This window comes from Tympanuchus pallidicinctus, unplaced genomic scaffold (assembly GCF_026119805.1).
Source record: "Tympanuchus pallidicinctus isolate F22 unplaced genomic scaffold, pur_lepc_1.0 scaffold1, whole genome shotgun sequence".
In the NCBI taxonomy this organism is placed as follows: Eukaryota; Metazoa; Chordata; class Aves; order Galliformes; family Phasianidae; genus Tympanuchus; species Tympanuchus pallidicinctus.
The window spans coordinates 92883472-92904572 of record NW_026294618.1 but is presented as its reverse complement, the minus strand read 5'-3'; the positions used below and the strand labels follow the sequence as shown (position 1 = coordinate 92904572).

General features: G+C 41.7%; 1 protein-coding gene across 7 annotated transcripts in view; it reads right to left on the bottom strand.

Annotated features, from left to right (window-relative positions):
- GPCPD1 (glycerophosphocholine phosphodiesterase 1) overlaps window positions 1-20695 on the bottom strand; it is a 39520-nt gene extending 18825 nt beyond the window's left edge. The window contains exons 1-6 of one of the 7 annotated variants that reach the window (XM_052695985.1): window positions 20538-20695; window positions 13792-13877; window positions 9626-9710; window positions 8629-8713; window positions 2525-2600; window positions 481-522 (exon numbers count right to left, since the gene is read on the bottom strand). In XM_052695985.1, coding sequence (XP_052551945.1) covers window positions 481-522; window positions 2525-2600; window positions 8629-8713; window positions 9626-9710; window positions 13792-13840 — 337 coding nt within the window. In that variant the 5' untranslated portion in view covers window positions 13841-13877; window positions 20538-20695. Of the gene's footprint in view, window positions 1-480; window positions 523-2524; window positions 2601-8628; window positions 8714-9625; window positions 9711-13791; window positions 13878-14675; window positions 14696-16545; window positions 16660-17648; window positions 18504-20166; window positions 20264-20537 lie in introns of those variants that run through there. The other 6 variants (XM_052695949.1, XM_052695966.1, XM_052695957.1 and 3 more) reach the window with 6 other exon arrangements.
- Window positions 20696-21101: the final 406 nt, after the last annotated feature.

The window sequence follows — 21101 nt, the reverse complement described above, 5'->3', positions numbered from 1 at the left end:
CAATTCAAAACTTCTTGTTTCAACTGGCACAGAAATATCATCACAAGCAAGGCCAGTAAAGCAGCATAAGACTGGAGGACAGAATATGGTAACAGATATGATGGGGAAAAAGCACAAAGAATCCTCAACCTCACCATCAGGAGAAGGAAATCTACAAAGGAGGACGGCCAGGAAGCACAAGCTGCCAGACCAAGCATCAAAGTAGATGCCATAGTTTTGAAGAGTTCCTAACAAAACATCTCCTCTGATAGAGATGTGAAAGAAAACAGAAAAGCTTTGAGACAAAACGTATAAGACATAAAAAGGCAACATAGGTGCCAAGGGGCAGAGCATTAATTATCCAACACCAGTACGCTGACAGCCTTTCAGCTCTTCTTTCAACAAAGCAGAAAATTCATGTCTAAACTAAGTATTTCGCCATGTTTTTCAACTACCTTGTCAAAGATAAAAACATGGTAAAGATCAACAAATTTCACTTACTATGAATTCCGAAGTATCCATCGTCAATGGTCATTTCATTTTCTAGAATTGAAACGAGGGGACAAACAGAACGGAAGACACTAATCAGTATTGATACCAGCAGGAATTGCTGCCAAGCTATATTCTACTTTTCCACTTTGTTTCTAAAGAGCCTAATAAAAAGCACAAAAATTGAAACAGAAAAAATAAGCATGTTTGTTGCAACCTTCTATCAAGTTTTTTACAACTTCATGCATTTCATTCTGCAAGAAAAACCCATCAAGCCAAAAAATGCCCTAAGATTTGTGCTTGGCCTGAACTAATCTGAACTGAAAAAAAAAAAATAATAATAATAAAAAAAAAAATTAAAAAAAAAAAAAAAAAATCAAGAAAGCTGCATGATTTCAGTTTGCTGCAGGAGTTTGCTGACATCTACATCCTACTAGAACCTACAGTGATTTTCTTGGTAGTGTCCAAGCCCTTCCAATTTCTTGCAAACATACAAGAAAGCTGTTCTCCTGCACACTTACAGGTAAGTCTTATTGAGTTAGGCACAATCAAAATGCATATTCTGTCCACATGACAGAAACCTACTCTAGGATGAAATAATCAAAACACCCATTTCACAGCTACTTTTATCCTTCCTCTCTCCTAAGTTTTAATAGCTGAAATCTTCAGGCACAGCATTAACAGAATTGCAGTAGCATACACAAGCTAGGAGTTTCTCACAAGACTCAATAAAATCTTGTTGTTACAGCCATTAACCCTGACTTTCTCCTAGGAGGACTCATAATTCCGTTCTCCATTTTTACTAACTATCAACCAACAATTTAGGGTCATAATAACCAAGAGCTAACATCCTGGTATTGCTGTGTTTTCTTAAAGACTGCTTAGGAAGAAAGCCCCTATTTTCATGGAGACGTGGGAAACCTAACTTCTGTGATTCAATTTTATTTTAGCTTCATGTTCCATTGAAGTATTAAGCATCCTAACCATAGAAATCTGCAGAAGAGGTTTTTGACATTAATTCATTTACTGAAGAGACAAAAAGTATTGAGTATTACTTGGAAAAAAAAAATCCTGATTGTATGCAATGGAGTTATCTGAATTGAGAGATAAAGCGTAAAGCCTAAGAGAGGGCAGACTGCTTCCCTAATTAATTACTGAAAAACACAGAAATAACTTGTTTCAGGAATACAAACATTTAGCTGCATTAATTCAATAGCAATTATATTAAAAAAAAGAGCGTGATCATGCATTATTAAGTTTCTTTAATATCATCTTCTTCATAAAAGATGTATTTTTCCAATGAATCAGAAGATATGTAACAGACAAATACTCTGTGTGGAGAAGTGGGGAGAAAATAACGTTTCTCACATTCTAGAAGGAACAATGCATAGAACATGCCATTCTAAGCAGCATTAGAGATCTAAATTTCAGTCAAAGTTTATCACTTAAACACCAGCAAAACACCCAAATTCTCCCACCTCAGAAAAGCATTAGGAACTTGTATGCACGTCCGCATGCCACTCTTGCTTCCAGCAAAACATTTTTTTTGCTAAATTGCCATATAAATTAGCCATATAAATTTCTTACATTAATTTTACTTAGAAGCCTATTTTTTTTTGTTTGCATTAAAATTTTACTAATGATACAGTATTTAAACAAAACCAATAGTGAATTCATGCCCTCCCCCTCCCCACATTCTCTGGGAGGGAAAAAAAAATAATTAAAAAAATGGATCCTTAGTCTCAAAGAACTGAGCTTAGAAAAAAAGGATTACATTTCAAGTTAAAAAAAAATAGCCCACATCATCTTAGGGATGGCAGCAAAGAATTCCACACCCACTTCATTTTTAAGTCACTGATTCATATATATACAGATAGATATATGGGGTTGTTTTTTTGAGAGTAAGGTCCATGTTGTGCAAAGAAAAGTTTATACCTCCAAAACATTAATAAACTTAACTATTTTATATCTATAATTACCAATCCCTCTAAACCAATGTGCAGCATATTAGCAATCTTATGCATATGCCTCAAACAGATGCAGTTTATGCCCATACCTAAAGGGGTAATTGATCGTGGTTGTAGATGAGTCTCCCACGTGTGAACTATGACTTCGCAGGGACCATCGATAGTCTGTAATTTAAAAGTTAAATGTCTACAATAATTTCTTTTGTTATATCTGATTTTCTACCCACGAAGCTCTTTGGGATGATTGTAAACTTAAATTACAGATTTAAAAGGACTAGGAGAGTGAGAGAGAAAGAGAGAGAGAATGAAATAAAGGAAAAATAGGTCAGCTTGGCTCTTATCCCTGGTAACTGCTGCTGCTGCTGCTGCTATCTGATCAGTCAGGTCACACTACGTACAACAAAACTGTCAGAAGTCCGACAGAGTGGTGATGTTAGACAGAACTATTGCATCTTTACTGCTTGTAACTGCTATTCTGGACTACCATAGTCTCCTTTGGATAAAAAGAAACAACAGCCAAAACAGTGTGTGAACTCATCAGGTGAGTTTTCTTCTATGACTACAATTCATGAACAGAATCCATATGAGCTGCATCTCCGCAGTTTGAAACAGTCAATCTGCTCATCAGTTAGAAGCTGCTGGGTCAGTTCTCCCCCTAGACTTACTCAACTCATTCCAAGTCTACATAAAACACTTATTCAAGCTGAGGTACAGAAAAACAAATTATCTTATCTGCCATCCAATTAAAGCCTAAGTAACTGGAATTCGGCTGCGTCAGGAGGAAGAACACACTGATGCTGTGCTATCCACCAGCAAGGAAGCCCCCTGCAGGCCAATGTTTGAAGCAGAATAAATTAGGCTACTTCATACACACAAAAAAATTACCCTTTTGTTGACTTGTGTAGATTCAGTGAAATTCTAAATGCTTTCCAGGTTAAAACCTCAATGTAGCCAATGGCAATTGACAGGAAGAACATCCTGATCTCTAGCTCAGTCACCCTAGGAAGTTGTTTGGTTTCCCTAACACTGCATGATTGTTGCTATCAGTAGAAACTGCTGTCAAACAGCTGCCATTTGTCCTTTTGGTGGGCTGGTCCTAGGAAATCTCATTTCCAGAAAGACTAGCTACCACTGCCCACATCACTCCTACCAACTTCGATGCCAGCTTGTCCTGGTACTGCAGGTTCTTGCTTAAGCAGATTTCAGCTCACGAGGCACATCCAGACAAGCATTCCGATACCCAGACCTGCTATCTCACAGCCCACTTAATTCTTAAGCAGCTGATGGGATTTCTTGCCCTGTATCAAATGCTTTTAACCTGACCAAATTTTCTATCAAATTTGGAAGTGTGTATACTTCATAATCAAATCAGAATAAAATGCAAATGTTTAAAGTTTTGCTCTAAGGACATGATACACATACATATAAAAAAGATGACACTATTGTTCTCAGTTTATTCCAGTTGTGGGGCAGTATTAATTCCCCTTTTCTCTGCCATTGCCAGAATACATGCTCCTATGGAGTTACAACAGGTCTCTTCCCCCATTTTTCACAGACTCATCTTTGTACATTCCAATCTCCATTTCCAAAGCTGAAGCCTTTGTTTGCCAACATTTCCTAACTACTAACGTTTCCTAACACTGTGTGCTTCTCTCCAGCAGCAGCTCCCATGAACAGCTGCAGAGTTTGCAGTTTGCAATGCTGGGGAACACAAACTTGCCCTCACACGCATTAGGCTGTTTCCAGAGAAGGCAGGCAAAAGTTTCTACTTGTAGAAGCAACCCACATATTGCACTAAAACACAACGCCAGCTGAATAATTCCACATTTAACTTTTAGTTACTAAAATTATGAAAATAATTTGAGTAATATTACTTCCAGAACAAGCACAACGCACTGGATGCAGATCACTAAATTTCAACCCCTGAAAGGGATACATGGGATGGTTACACTTTTAATCCCACAATACTTTCTGTACTAAGAGAAGCCTAGCAAGCAGGTAGTGAATGGGCACAGACACGACTGCACCCTCACAGTCCCTGCTCAGACTTGGTGCTTAACTGCAATTCACTGAAATGCCTCTAAGATGTTTTAATTACACCCTACAGAAATCCTGGTTAAAGTGAGGTTAGAGCACTGATGCAATTCCAATTACATACAGTGACATGTGAACAACAGTACAGCAGAAGTTAATGATGTGTCATCAGTATTCACAGTATGAAGATGGTATTTAAAAAGTCAGCTTGTCCAAGCAGTAGCTTAAATGACATGTCCCCAAGTGTCACTTCAAACATCCCTGTGGGCAGTACACTGACATTACACAGAGCAGCAATGTATGGCAAGGCCCATCTATTAACATATTTAAAAAATAAAACAGCAAATCCATTTGCCTTTTTGTTTTTAAAATAGTTACATTTATTTAATGAAAATTTAGGAGGCCAGTTCTAAGATTCCTGATCCAAGACTACACAACAGAGTAGACATTAAGAAAAACAAGATGATAGAACAGAACAAAATATAGCCACAAAGGAGACCAGAACATTTAACAAGCATTTATGGCTAAACTTCTTAAAACTGTATTTCAAGGATGCTAATCTAATTCAAGAAAATGAAATTACAAGCAAATTAGTCTTATTCTCCCAGTGCTGTATCTCCAGATTTCTCAACTATGTAAGACACGACAATTAGGCATAAGACCAAACAACCAAAGCTTTACAGCCATTGTCACTAACTTCACAAGGCAACTGCATCTTCACATCACCTGCCACAACACCTCAGGCCAATAGAGATCCTATAGCTCTAACACTTGCCATAGTATTTAACACACAATCTTCCACCTCAGGTCAGTCCCAGCAGCAGCGCTCCTTTGTCACCAACTGGTTAACCATGGGTTAATCATCCAGCAAGAGGCTCTTCTGAGACACTTGGCTGTCAGAAATTACTGAGCCTGGACCTACCTTTCACCCTGGTTACTGTACTGCAAGCACTACATGGACTTGACTTCCTAAGTTTTAGAAATGCTAGCAGGTCTCACTTGAAATATCTTCCATCAAGCAATTATGGAATTATGGAACACGTTCACCAACACAATCTGAAAAGTCCCCCTACACAGGCAGATAGCTATTTCTCACTTCAAGGAAATAACTCTAAACTTGCATGATTACTTACTGTTGAAAAAACACATAGAACACTATTGAACAGAATACTGTTTGTGTTTACTTTACTAAGGTTTTCGAATATGAATCTTGCAAACAATATCAATCAAAAATTATCCTAAAATGCATAACGTACCCTAGATATAAATTCAAAACAAGTTATGCAGGTGGTTCCCCTCCCCAGTCAGACAGAAAGTATATATAAAATAAGATAGAAAGATTGTTACAGTAGGGTAACTGGTACTGGACTATGTTTTGAGACAAAAATGTGAGCAAAACAATTTAAATTACTGCCTTGTTTTATCCAATGCACTTATTTACTTAAATATATATATATATATCAGGATTACTCATTATCATTAAAATGGTTTTAACATTAAAAGCTCTTCGTATTTAGGAATCAAGACTTGTATCAATTCTACAGTAAAATATTGTTTGTGTATATCTTCATATAAGGACTCCTACAATAGACTACATTTCTGTACTGAGTATAAAATGATACCCTGTAACCATTATCATGTTAACATCAGAATGCTTCAGTGCAAAGCAACGAAACTTTCCACAGCACTGTGCTACCCTGCAAGCAAAATACCTGACAGAACATACCTAAACAATGACTATTTCTTAAAGGGAGATGAGAAAAATACTTTCCCCATTCCTTTCAACTCCAAAACACGAGTCATATGCATTTTCACATCTAGTCTGAGATCACTTCTGTGTAAACATGCACCACTTTGCTTTGCCCACGCGCACCCATGCCAGTGTGATTCTTCATGTCAAGCATCTTCAAAGACGCAGCTCTTAGAGAACCAAAGGGAACAGTAATTGGAACAGGATCTGCCTTTCAGCATCATTTACTCAGTTACCTAGTGTCAAATTCACATTCAGACTTTAACATGTAATTAAAACTAGACATATATTTATGTTATCCAACTACAGACCACAACATACAATTGCACTCACAAAATGTTAACAGGGTCTGAAGTACCACATATAGCAAGCTTGGGAAATTAATCATGTGCTGTGTATAATAAAACACATTCACTGAAATAAACATTCAGAATAATTTCATTTAGAAGCATCTTATCCTTATCAGGGTGGTAATGATGAAGTATTCACAGACTGTCTTATGTGCACTGTGTTATATATTGTATATTGCATTCCTGCTGGAATTAAGGGACCCTGGTTTTTATAGTTCTGCAAAAAACAAACAAAAACACCTATGTATATCTATTCATGTAGAAAGAAAACACTGGGGGGCAGAAATACCAGCTACAAAAGACTATTTCTTACAAAATGAAGTCCTGTGGTACTACACGTTTAATGGGTACAGGTTAGAGACTGCTAAGTGGATAACCATGTACCCAGGCAATTCATGTACTTGGCTTTTTGCAGGGTGTTTTGGCTTCCTTTTTATATACAGTAGCTCTTTATGCTGTTATTCCATAAAATTCATACTTACCTTGGCAGACTCTGCATCACACGGTACAAAAAGCGTGCACGATACAGAGCACCTACTTAAAGAAACACACTCACCAATACAGATTGTAAACTTTTTCAAATGTTAAAGCAAACTTTGTCTATGAGCACATTTTCTGCCAAATTTGCTCTCACTAAGTGTACTTTTTTCATGTGGTATTGTTTACCTTTTAAACTTAAGGGCATTTACAAGAAACAGAAGAGTTCCATCATAGCTGGTAAATCATGAAAGAAATCTACTTTCAGTCTCGAAAATTAAACAACACAACAAACAACTCTTACTGACCCTTGTTTTCCCCCAAAATAACAACAAAAGCATGACTTTCAGATTACACTGTTGTATGTATGCAATGAAAAGCAGAGCGGTCTCGTGCCTCGTTTCAAATCAGTACCCTTCACTGAGCACTTCCATGAAGCCTCTGTCAAATACTTTTTCAGTGGAAGTAAACTGAGTCTAGCTGGCCTCATACACTCTCGACAGTAATTTAAAATATAAAAAACAAAACCTCAAACTCCTTTGCACATTCAGCTTAGCAGTCAAAAACCTGATCTCAAACAAAAACTGAAGTTCCAGGTAAACACCTACGAGCCATTCACAGAGTAAGCAAGACAGCAAAGATATATGTGTATATATATTTATTACAGTTATTCATTTTAAAGAAAACAGCTGAAGAGTAGCTGCTTATTTTTCCAAATTGCTCTGACACTTTTTCTGGACACTTCTCAGTCTCTTCATTAGTCTGAAGATGAAAAAGCTCCATCCAACTACCTTATCTACAGACCAGTATACAAGCCCATATGTTCAACTCACACTCAACTTGGACATCCATGCCCATAACAACACATCGGTGTCTCTTTGGTCAAGCCATGCAAATCGCAGAATCAAAGGAAGGTTTGGGTTGGAAGGGACCTTAAAGATCATCCGGTTCCAACTCTCCTGCCATGAGCTGGGACATTCCACTAGAGAACACGCTGTTTGAAGCTCCATCCAGCCTAGCCTTCAACACTGTACAAATACCTATACAAACTTAGAGGAAACACTGGGATGCCCCACTTATCTTCTCCAAGAGATAAATGTGTTAATTACACAGCACAGCAGCAAGCTAATCCATCTCACATTTCACCAAAACAATCTGCAGTTAAATTTTGAAGCTGTATTAAGGTAAAACCCGCTCACACTTTCTCCTGCTACTGTGTGTTTTCATGCTAGTGTAGAAGTTGTTACAGCCCCGCTACACCCAGTAAAACTTCCTCGCACTGCTTCGGCTGTTACAACAGTCCCAGGCGTTTCACTACCCTCGGTATTTTCAAAAAGCACTACGAGCAGGTAAAGACAAAAGATGTTCTCACTAAAACAGAGTAACCAAAAGCAGTTTGATACTTCCTTAAGTGATTACTTGTATTTCCATAAGTATTTTGATGTTTCATGTGTTGCAATTTAACAGCTCTTTCTATAATCTGAGATTTAACTCAGAAAATCCTTTTTTTTTTTTTTTTTCTAAATGAAGAAATTTTTCACAGAAAAATGAGCCAGCTTAAATCAGAAAAGGTTGTACATACCTTAGGTTCTAAGAAGTACCCTTTAAAATATCGATACTTAACAGGAACTCCTCTGGGAAGCTCTATGGTAGCTTTCCATAATTCACTGTGAAAATAATAAGTTCAAAATAGTTATTCTCTTCAGTTCTCTGATGTTTGATCCAACATTCTAAGCACTGTTTTAGCTTAAAAGCTCTACTGTCATCTTAAAAAAAAATGGTTTATTATTAAAGACAGAAAACATTTGTTTGAAATATAGCTTTCCTTACCTAGTACGCTTCTCAGGTGTTTTTTTGTTGTTTTAAATTAGGACAATAATCTATCCTAGAAATAGCATGGAAGTAACACTCATGCAAATACACTGGTATTGTTTGCAACTTTGATGAGCAAACTGACTTTGCACCATGGTATTCAAAACGGTTGGTGAGGCTTAGTGCTCTGTACAGGTTACTTCGTACTGTGATTCATTATTACTTCTTTAGTTCAGTCATTCTCCGTTCTAAATCAAACAGTGCCTACTGCTACAAGAAAGTTTTTCAGAAGGCATACTTATAACCCTATTTCCTGCATCATGTGGACATATAACAGCAGGTAAGGGTACCATTTTAAGGAAATACTGAACTCCTCTGAAGTGCTAGACTGTCTTCATATAAGCTCATTTTCATATGAGCACAAATCACACAGAAGTTTTAGCATTAAAACTATCATCTTCTTCCCACCTCCCTACAGCACAGTGAGTACTTGTACAGTTAAGAAGTAAACATCTTCCACAATTTGGTGTGTGCATCAACACACCACTACAAGACTGAGAGTAATCCTTAGCAACCTCTTATTAGAAGTGTCTACAATTGTACTTCTGAAGCGTGTCAGCCACAATGGTACAAGCATCATTTGTAACTAGCAAAGCATACCAAAGTCAAACATTCTCTTAAACACATTCCTATGTAGCCTGACAGTTGACAAACTCAGAACCAGAGTCAATTTGTTGCTCTAGATTTCTAAAGAATAAACAGCCTACCAGTCATCAGTCTGGAGAACCACTGCAGCTTGTGGCTTCCAACTTCCTAAAGCACTGCAGCTCCCACATATTGCAAACACCTCCCCTGAAAATGAACAGACCAAAGTAAAAACACGGTTATTGCAACTCCAGCCTACATGGAATTACTACCTATGGTCTACATGGTTAAACATTTGAATAACTGTCATGTGTACAGAGGCCCACCCATCCAAACTTCTTTTTGGTTCCAAAGAGTCTTATCCCTTCCCACTGAGAATCACAACAGTGTTTTCACTTCTGTCACAAAGCTGGCACTGAGAGGCACTACGAACAACCCAAACTCCTAAGACGGTTGGCATCCAAATTTTCCTACATTACTTCTGTTAAAATAAGTCTTTGGTTTTCACTGGGAAATGTCTCTTGTAAAAATGAAATGGTCACATATATACACATACACATGTACTAACACATCCAAAAACAGTAATTTTCTAAAATTCATATGAATTAATTCAGAAGCAGATAAAACAAGAGGTTAATAGCATCATTCCCAAGGCAAAAATACAGCATAATTCCTGTGTGAAATAAAAATACCATGCTTTAAAGTTTTTATTGGATATAAAAATGAGGTTTCCTTGCAAGAAGTATTAAATCATCACACTTCAATTTATATTACACAGGCATTGAAAGAATAAAAGACTATAATAGTGCAAGAATGCTCAATTCTAGGGAATCCAAGGGATAAAAGTTAACATTGCAATTTATCCTGGTTTTTTTTTTTTTTTTTAATAGAAAACCAACATGCAGAACTGTAAGAACAAGGATAAATACAACTGCAAAGGACAAATTAGTATTTTGCTTTTTACTGGGTTTCAACAGCATTATTACATGCAGGAACAACCTGTGACGGGAGGAGGAAATGTGAAGTTGTTACACTTATTCACCATCTGCTGAACCTTTTAGTCTTCCTCTGCAATGTAAGAACCACCAAAGCACTGGAACGACTTATATATTAAAATGTAATGAAAAAAAAAGTACTTCAGTATCTAAATGACATCTAAGTGTGAAAAGCAGATGAAGACATTCAGCTGAAGTTACGGCCTAGCCTAGGATTTGAGAAAAAGGGGAAAGTATCAAGAGCTTGCATGCTTCACCAATAGGAAAAGCAAGGAACAGATGTGTAAGTGAGCAGCCTCAGAGAAACAAGTAGCAATGTTAGCTGAAGTGAGATGAAAGTGTCTCTGATTGCGATTTCACGTTCTCACTCTAGGAAAGCAGTAATTCTGACAGTGGAGCTGCAATAATCTGAAGACGTGAAGTTCAGGGTGTATGCAACAAAGACATGCTGCCTTCTATGAAGCCAAATATCACAGCTGGAACTTCAGGCCTGAAATAAGAGCTCTGAGGGTTTACATAGACCTCTAACATGAAGTTTATTTGTTCCAGCTGTACAGGTTAATCTAATTTAAAAAGAGGTTCATTTATGAACAAGGCTACTGTAGACACAAGTGACAAATGGAAAGGATTTCATCTTAAAAATTGCTCAATGAAATAATTTGAGATCATCATTAACTGCAGTTTTTTGTTTTCTAAATAAAAATTTTCTATTCCAATTCACTTAAAAAAAAAAAAATCAGCCTTTTGCATGCTTGCTCCAGGTATACAAATACAGACAAGATTTGATGGTGTACTTATAGTGTACATTACTGCACACAAAGTTTTTCACCTTTTTCACTCTTCTATGGCACAGTACAGTATCTTTTTCTTTAACTACAAGAGGGGGATGAAAGAAGGGAAGGCCATTTGAATGCCACACAGTTTACAGTTTCTGACTGGAGATGTGAAAGTTAATTTTTTTCTTTTAATATTCCTTTAAAACAGCAGCATTCAGTACACCTCTGTGCAAATACCAGCCAATCTCTCAAGCACAATCTGAGTTACATTCCCCTTTGTAACATCCAGCTACAGCAGCTTTTCAGCCTTCTCTAAAAACAAAAACCCCCAGCAACCTGAACATGTGTTGAATGCTCACAGCACCACACAACACACAAAAGACAACACTGAAACAAGATACAGGCACACCTTCACTCACGTTGCACTGAATGGCTGCACCAAGATTAGTACAATTCTGATCAAATTATTCAAAGAAAGGCACAAGAGAAATACAGAAAGTGGAATTGTCTTTTCAAAAGCAATTCTAAACCCTGCGAGTTTGGGTTTGTTGTTTCTTTACGTGAGCTGATCTTTGATCACCTGACTGCTAAGGGACAGCCCCAAGACCCACAGTACAAGTCACCTCAGTGCCAGTTCTCCTCCCACTGCAATGACGTAAAACTGAAGCACTTGATGCCATGAGCTTATGCCAGTGTGTATGCTTCATCAGCAGGGTTGGCTCCAGAAGTGGTCTGACTAGAGTGAGATAAGGCACTATTCCTAGGCTGGGGATGCCCTTTTACCCTTTAGCAGGAACCAGTGATATCAGCAGGAAAACTGAGTGACGCGGACACAGCATTTCAGCACTCCAGCAACACATAAAATAACGTGATGCTGGATTTCAGTGTCAGTATCAACTAGTTAATCACTACAGATATAGGGGTAAAAAGGGAGGTATACAAGGGAGCCACTGAATGGACACATCTGCCCTGGAGAGCCAAGATGACATTACCACAATTTAACCTTACACCCACTTCAAAAGCGTTCTCAATAACGCAGGGGCTACAGCATGCTCCAGCTCTTAACCCTTACAGGACACCTGCATCACTGCTGCACTACCCTCCAGATGGTTATGACCAAACACCTTTGACTTAAACATTTAATGAAGTCACTTATCCTTTTCAAGAACTTCCTGCTTCTACCCACTTTAATAAAAGAAAAAGGAAGAACCCAGTGTTCGATGAATGGTTTGGGGAATTGAAAACAAAGGTTTCCAATTTTGCTACGATTTTTAATGTCTAGATAGCAATAGTTCCATACAGCTGATTTTTACATCATGACAATGTAACAAACGTGGGTAGGAAGGAGATTCAGCATCTCATGTGGGATTGATAAACGCAAGGTAATAATACAGGAGGAAGAATGGAACCATTTGCACATCTCAGCAGAACGTGAAGTTATATTAAACAAAAAAATATGTTTTCCTCATTATAACAAAGCAAAGTGTGACAAAAAGTTCTACGTATTTAACAAATACTTGTAATAAAACATGAAACATTTTAATTCCCCTATCCAAGTCAAGCATAGGCTCTGGGTTAGTCTAGCTCTGATTCCCATTTCTAAGAACACAGCTGAAACAGGAGGGACCCCACAGAAAATCTAAAACTGCTACAGAAATATTTCTATACTGCAAAGAACTGCAAACACTTTTAAGCTCAGACTGGTTCTCAGTAAGAACTGCAGCAGAGCTTAGAGACATTTACAAGGCCAACAGTAAATTAAAAAAAACAAACATTGTTCTTTTCCAAAAGCCAGGAAATTCTGCTGAAAACAGAAAGTTATTATCAGTTGCTACTCTGTGAATTAAGTGGGGACTTGAACCTAACAGAACTTTCTGTTACCAAATCCTACTGAGACATGGATCTTATCAATTTATTTCTAAGGTGCTTTTCTACAAACAAAACTATCTGTTGTAACATTAGGCAGAAATACATCAGCCAAACCCTTCAGGATGGGAGGCATCCTACAGGAGAAAATACAAATCTAAATTAGGAACAAGTGGCTCTGTTGTTATCACCTGACAGACTGTCAGCTGTTTCTTCTGAAATAGGTAAGGTGGAATTCAGCTGCAGGGTCTTTCTGCCCTTAGCACCTAGCAGAGGTCACACCTCATTACACAGAGCTTTCAACAGGGACAATGAGCAACAAAAAAAATAGAACAAACACATCAACGTATGCTTAATTATCACAGCCCAGAATGTAAACACTCCTGAGTAAGAAGCTGCTAGAGACAGAATGCTAATTCTAAAGTACCATAGCTATTTGAGTGAGCAACAAAATTGTTGCGTGGAATTGTTTGTATTTCTGTGCAAAATTATTTCTTAAGGCATTTTACAATAAATTACTTTAATACTAGAACTGCCATGTTCCTTTAGTCCTGAAGAAAACATAAAGAGCCTTTGAATGGTCTTCTAATCAGTTTTCTTCCAGTTCTACAATAGCAAAAGGAAAGCTTGTGGTAGGCATGATTGCATTACCTGGTACTGATGGTCCTCTCACTTCAAAAGTCACTTGAGATGAGGTCATACTTGCAGAATTTTTGTCTTAGGAAAGCTGAAATCTCCTATAGTGAGAGAGAGAAAAATACAACATTTCAGGAACAGCATACTACATCTTTTGCTTGTTCTATGAGAGAGGAAACACACACAAAAAGACCATTGAAACCAACAGCATATGCAAGTTATCAGTATCATGCAACATATGTGAGTCTTGGGATTTGGTTTTATATGTATATATAACTAACTTTGTTCCTAAACAGGCCACACATTCTGCACTTAAGCTTCACAAGTAACATGGCTGTAAACAAACAATGCAAAGTACTGATGCTAGAAATAAGCACACTTCAGAAGCTGCATAAGGAGTAGATGCCTTCTGTGAATTTGGTCATGCCTGCATCATTAGGCCATGTGTCTCCAACCTTTTGGCTTGTCTGGGCTGCACTGAGTGAAAAGTAATTGTCTTGGGCCACATTTAAAATATGTGTTTTGTAATTCATATATAGTAGTAACAAAACCTTTTGGTTCTTAATATTTTTTAAAATACAAAAAGAGGGTAACAACAACAAAAAACTAGTGGGATATTTGATCTTATTTTTGTGACCTAATGCAACAGCCTGGTTCAATGGAAAGGGTTGCAATTCTGAGTGAGTTCTTGTCAGATTTCTGATGAAATTTTGCTTTTCCTATACTTCATCCTTGAAAACAGATGCTCTCAAATGAACATACCAAAAACTTGATGATTTTTTCAGCAATCTTGAAATCTATTCTCACATTCTTTCATCAAAACAGAAAGCACAGCTGCATATTTGTTGCCGTTCAGGCCTGTGTTCAGCTAAAGCATCACTCTGCTCACAATCACTTACCAAAACTGCCAGCACTGCCCTGCACCCTCCTGCAGCCCGTTTCAGCCCAGCCGGCACCGACAGCACGCAGCCGTGTGGCTGCTGTGAGCGATGGGTGCGCAGCCACGCCGGGCCACTTGGTGGGGCAGAGCCACCGCCATGGCTGCGCAGGGCAATAGGAGCTGTGCTGGCAGCGGGTTGGACGTGCCTGCTTTGGGTGGTCTGTATATAAACAGCAACACGCTCTAGAACTTATTTTTGGCAGCTATTTATAGACATGAGAAAGTTAAAATGCAGCATTTCAGTGCCAAAAATAAAGCTGCTGTTTCAAAACTGGTGCTGTGTGACAGAAAAGCTTCACTTTGAAGCACAACATACGAGCCAGTCGTGTGTTTATTATAAAGACCCTGACAGGCTCGCGGCCTTGGATGGGTTCACACACTGTCCTTGCTTGGACACCCTTCAATTGCAAAGAGCCAAAAGGGAAATGAGGCAGGCAAAAGTGATTTGGCAAAGGCTACAAAACAGGCAGCTGTCAGCTGAGGCCTGAACCCAGTTCCCCAAAGCAAGAACAGGCCTTCAGCATGTATAAAATCTATTTCCACCGCTCACACAACATGACTCAAAATTCAGCCTGACAAAAACAAAGCTCAAAACCAGCACGTCTGTTCTGCTCCAAACTAACCATCCACCCACTCTTATGGAAAACAAGAACCTCTGTTATCATATCTACAAAGCATTTGACTTGGTGCTGTAAAAATTCTGTGTATCTACTTAAAATATATTTGTGAGCTTTAAAAAATGACTAACAAAACAATGTTACTTCTCTATGCAACAGTAACTAACTGTAAGGAATTTTAATAAACTCCATAAAGAATTCACAATTCTCCTTAAAAGGCCTTTTATCTTCAAGGCCTTCCCAACCTGCCCAAGGCACACACAGCAGGACAAGAAAACTCAGTCCTTTTTGTCCTTTTTTACAGTTCACACCACCAGACTCAAGCATGAGTTCATGCCTCCAGCACTGCCTCTCATTTTAAATAAATATCTACTCCAGCAGAGCACTGAATGCCAGCACAGTGAAGATGACATATGTTCACCCAGCAACTGTATTTCAGCAGAAATTTGCTTGTAGATCATAAATCAAAACTGTTGCATATCATCTTGCACCTACAAATCGTTCTGTACTTTAACATGATTCAAAAAACACTTTAATTTCATAAAGCACAAAGGTCCCACTGTCCAGCTATGACCGCTCTGAGAAGACAGAATTCTATCCCTAGAGGGAAGTGACAAGAAACCCTAGATTAAATACTCAGATTCTGTGACCAGTAGGTGAGATGATGCCCATGTTCTAAACCCTACATGCTTTCAAGCCTTCAAAACCACCTTGCTAAAGGTGGGGAGGAACAGCAAAATCCTCTGCTTGTGTACAGAGGGACTGCTGGAGAGAAGTCAAGTAGTAAGTTGGAACAGCTTTGTAATAAGAAAAAAAAAGTTATATATTTCCTAGTTAGCAAGCGTTAACCAATTCAGCCATACAGACTTGTGACTGTGCACAACCATCATTTATAAACAACCTCTGGGTTCAACACCACTAAAGCTGAATTCTCATCTGCTGTAACCACACACGACTCAACACCAGCTTGGGGCACAAACAACTGCCTCCGCCCTGTGCAGGGGAGCGATGGACACTCGCGTGAAGCTCAGCCATTTACTCACGGGATACACAAGCCCTACCCAGCAGACATTCACTCAACCCTACCAGCACTTCACATCAAAAACGTGTTTCTTCAGCTCGAGATTCCTGCTCTCACAACAGAAACAAGTTCTTTTTACCCACCATATCACAGCTCTATTCTCTAATCACCCTCCCTTTGCAAAGCAGTACCTTACCTTCCACAGCTTCTGGAGGCTCCCCGAGCAGATGGTGACTGCACAGCAGCGGTACTCTGAGTCCTAAGCCCAACTGACCTGCCTTCCAAAGTCTGACTCAAAAAACCCTGCCCATCAGCCAACCCCACAATAAAACAAGCTATCTGCAAGTCTTCCAGGGCAGGGACAAGATCAATAGCCTGATGGTTATGTGCAACCTTGGTTCCCTTGCTAGGAGATAAAGTTTTCCTCTTGAAACCAGGAATCTTGCAGTTTCAGAGAATTGCTTACCTTCCCTCATGCACCTACAAGAAAGGCAACAAAGGCCTCAGGCACAGTAATGTGCACACTGAATGGAAAAGAAAAACTGTACTCTTTGCTCTAACATAGCCTGTAAACATCTCCATGTTCCTCAAGGACACCTGAAGGAACGTAAGAGTGGCAGCAGGTAATGGACATCCTGAAATACAGTCTGCAAGTTCTCCTCATTCTAGAAGGATCACTTTGGGAAGTGACAAAAAAAGCAGCCACTAAAGGCACTTGGAAGAAGAGAAACATAACATTTAGCACTTCCCTTCTAGTATAATACAATCAACTGATAATGGATCACAAAATACAGCTTTTCTCTACAAATGAGGTAGCAAAGGTTAGGGATGTCATCACGGATGGAGAAGACCAAGACGATTTTCAGTCGTCGTCAAAACATACCAGAACATGGAGTTCAATAATTCCCAGTCTGAAGTTTATTTGAGCCTTCTGGCTTATGCTTCTGGAGTACATCAAGCCCCTCACGACTGCAGCAGCAGCAGACGCACCTTGCCATCACACCCTCCCACCACTTACTTCCTTAAGCCTTCCAGTGAATTCAGAGCTGCACACCTTAGTCAAGTACTCCAAAAGATATCGGCTGTTTGCCACCCCATATCTTGCAGTCAGTATTTCAGGCTTATATGAACATATAATCTGGGACAATCCTGAAACATAATATCCTAGCTTACAAATACTGAACAAACTTTAGACTCATCAAAATTCACAGCTTTCAGGAAGCCAAATGACACGTTCTCTGAAGTAAGATTTGTAATAACATCTCCAATGGGATTGAGGCTCTGACTTCAATACCTGCAGGACAAGATGACAGGCTTGAAAGATGACGTGATCTTCCTCCTCCTCCACCCCCTTCCACTCCCATAGAGGCCTCCAGGCTCCTAAGTCTCTAAGTTACGTTTTTTTCCTGCCCACGTATTAAACAGGAACCATTTTAGGCAACTGCATTAACAAAGAATGAATAAAACATTGACTTTATCAACCACGAGATGTCTGTATGGGCTGCAGAATGGTTGGGTACAGTGAGCAGTAGCAGGAAAATAACATATCGAAATCTCAAGTTGGGGCAATCCCAGACCCCAGTGCAGACACAGGGAGAACTCACTGCAGGGAAGGACTTGGGGACAAAAGCTGGATACGGGCCAGCAGCATGTGCTTAGAGACCACAAGGCCAACAGGACCCTGGGCTGTATAACAGGGGGATGGCAGGAAGGAGAGGGAAAGGATTGTCCTCCTCCGCTCTGCCTTCACGAGGCCCCATCTGGAGAACTGCCTCCAGGCCTTGGGCCCTCAGATCAGGAAAGATGTGTTGGAGTGAGTCCAGAGGAGGTCACCAAAGGTGACCAGAGGGCTGGAGCACCTGTCCTACGGGCTGAGGGAGACGGGCTCGTCCAGTCTGGAGAAGAGAAGGGTCTGGAGAGACCTCACTGCAGCACTACAGTACACAAGGGAGACTGACTTTATACAGGGGCTGACAGTGAGAGAACAGGGAGGAATGGCTTTAAACTGAAAGAGGGGAAATTTGGGGTAGACGTTAGGAAGAAATTCCTTACTCAGAGGGCAGTCGGGCCCTGGCACAGCTGCCAAGAGCTGTGGTGCCCCATCCCTGGAGCTGCTCCAGGCCAGGTCAGATGGGGCCCTGAGCAGCTGAGCTGGGGGGGGGGCAGCCCTGCCTGCAGCTGGGGGTTGGAACTGCACTGTGGGCTTTAAGGTCCCTCCCAGCCCAAACCATTTTATGATTCTAATAGGGAAAGAGAAGAAAAAGACTAACTCTCTGGAGAAACCGACAAGATGAGTGGATAACATAGAACATACTTTTTTCCCCCACCACAAGGATAAAATACATCCAAAGCCGCTTTTTAATGGTTAATTTAAAATATATATATATATATACATCCAGGCATCTAAATTTTTACATATGTACTTAATGGGATTTTTCAAAGGTGCTTAGACAGAAAACATTTAAATTAGAAAGCCAGGTACCACGATAATCCTATAATGTACTTTAATACCTCGAGTCATCTAGTCCTTAAAGTAAGAATATTTTAACCACCATATCACTGAATTTGCTTAGTTGTCTGTAGAACAGCAGTCAACCTGTGTACAAAGAGGCTCCTTCACATGAATAGCACACATTCCCTCACCAAATCAACCAATGCAAGTTAATGCAAAAAGCAAGCATATACTCAAATCATTTCCAAATATTGGTGCTGCTTTGCATACACAGAGCAAAAGAGCAAGATCCACAGGGCTGTGCTTTGTACGTCCCTTGTTTTAAGCAGGCACTCTCCACCTTAAAAGCGCACACTGGTGAGACTTATCAACGCCAAGAGAGGTCCAGCTCAGGTCAGGGGAAAGGTGCCGCAATCGCAGCCAAGCCGTCTGACAGCAGGACGCACGTTGGCCTGAGCAGGGTCAGCACAGGGCACTGCAGCCCAGATTTGCATGGCATCTATTCACACACAATTAAAACTTAACACGGAGAACAGACTCCGCAGCTTGCTGTTAGCATCAGAATATTACAGAATACATTTAAAGTACCCAATTATCGCAGCTTAGTTTTATTACACCTAGCACCAGAATTTCAGAAGGTGAGAGGGCGTGCTTGCGAAGACGTCAACTGGGTGAGAATTTCACAAGCTGTATTACAGCACCAACCCCTTCGTGCCCTCCCGCACAGCCAGCGGGTTCTGCCAGCCCCACAGCGCGCTACGCAGGACGGCCGCAGAGCCAGCAGCGCCCTGCTGCACTGCAGTACGAGCAGCCGGCAGAAAACAAACTCGCAGGGGCGATGCAGACACACGGCGCTGGCCCAAAGGCAGGAATTTCCCCACGCCACAGTGCTTCTTCAGACCGTGATCTTTAAAAACAACACGAGGAACGGCACCATTTCAGCAACCCGCCGCTCGCTCCGTTTCTCGCTCACGTGCCCGCGGCCAGCAATGCGCTCCGGGCGGTAACGAGGCGCCCGCGGGCACCGCCAGCTCGCCCCGCTCGGCCGCGGGCAAAGCGCACGCAGCGCCGTCCCGCAGCGCCACAAAGGCACGCCTCCTCCAGCAGCCCGAAGCCGCCGAGCCCACTCGCGTGAGCAGCTTCTGCTCTCCGCGAAGCGTCACCGCGCGGAGACGTAAGAACGTTCTGTACGAGTAATCGTACAGAGAGGCGCCACTCCAGCGCCCTGACGGGATGAGCCGCCCGCTAAACAGGGCGAACAAAAGAGCGCCGCCGACACACGCCCCAGCCCGCTTGGCGCGCGCACGGCCGCTCTTCTCCTCAGCTCCAACGGCCGCCCCCCGCGCGCGCGCGCCCTCACCTCGCACCGCCAACCGGTTCCAGCTGCCCCGGGCCGCAGCGGGCAGAGGAGGCGCGGTGCTAGGCGGGGCGGCCCACGTGACGCCGCGGTCGCCTCGGCCCCGCCCCCCTGCTAGGCGCAGCCAATGAAAAGCCGGCATGAAGGGCAGAGGAAGCCGCGCCCTTTCCTCGAAAGCCCCCGGGGGCCGCGCGCGAGAGGCAGGGGGCACCGCGCCCGAACTCTGCACGGTGAGGCGCCGGCAGCCCTCGCTCCCCTCTCTGTAGCCGCGAGGAGCGGCGGTACGGCGCAGTCGCGCTGCCACGCTGCCCTCCGGCCAGCTCTCTCCCTGCCCTTAGCGTCCCCCCTCTCCGACCCAGCCGACGCGGACTGACCTGACCCAGGCGTGGCTCCGGGCTCTCCGCCCTCTTTGTACGTTCGCCGCCCGCGCTCCCTGCCCCTCCTCCTGCCACCGCCGCTGCCCAGGGCCGCCTGACAGCGCGGGGCGCGGGGGAGGGGTTGGGGGGGCGGCGGCGCGGCCGCCAACCGCTTCCAGCTGCCCTCCGCCGCAGCGGAACGCGGGGTCGAGCGGAACTACCCTGTGACGTCACCGCACCGACGCCCGCGTTCGGCCCGCTGCCTGCCGCAGCCAATGAGAAGCTGCTCGGGATCCGGGGGGCGGGGCCAATAGGACGCATAAATCGTTCGCGGAGAGAGTTGGCGGAGCTCGGTGCTGCTGGTGTCGGTCGGTGATGAGCTGTGGTGGGAGCAGGCTGAGAAACCGCTCGTCCTCTATGCAGTGCTAGGAGGGCTGGCGCTGTAATCGGCACTCTGCGCTGTCCTGGCTGTTCCCTAAACGTACATAAATATGTTCCACTCATTTATCCCCTCCAGTGTGTTTGTAAGCAATTTCTGGCTGAAGACCTACATGTTGTATGGAAAATGAGTATTGTAAATGA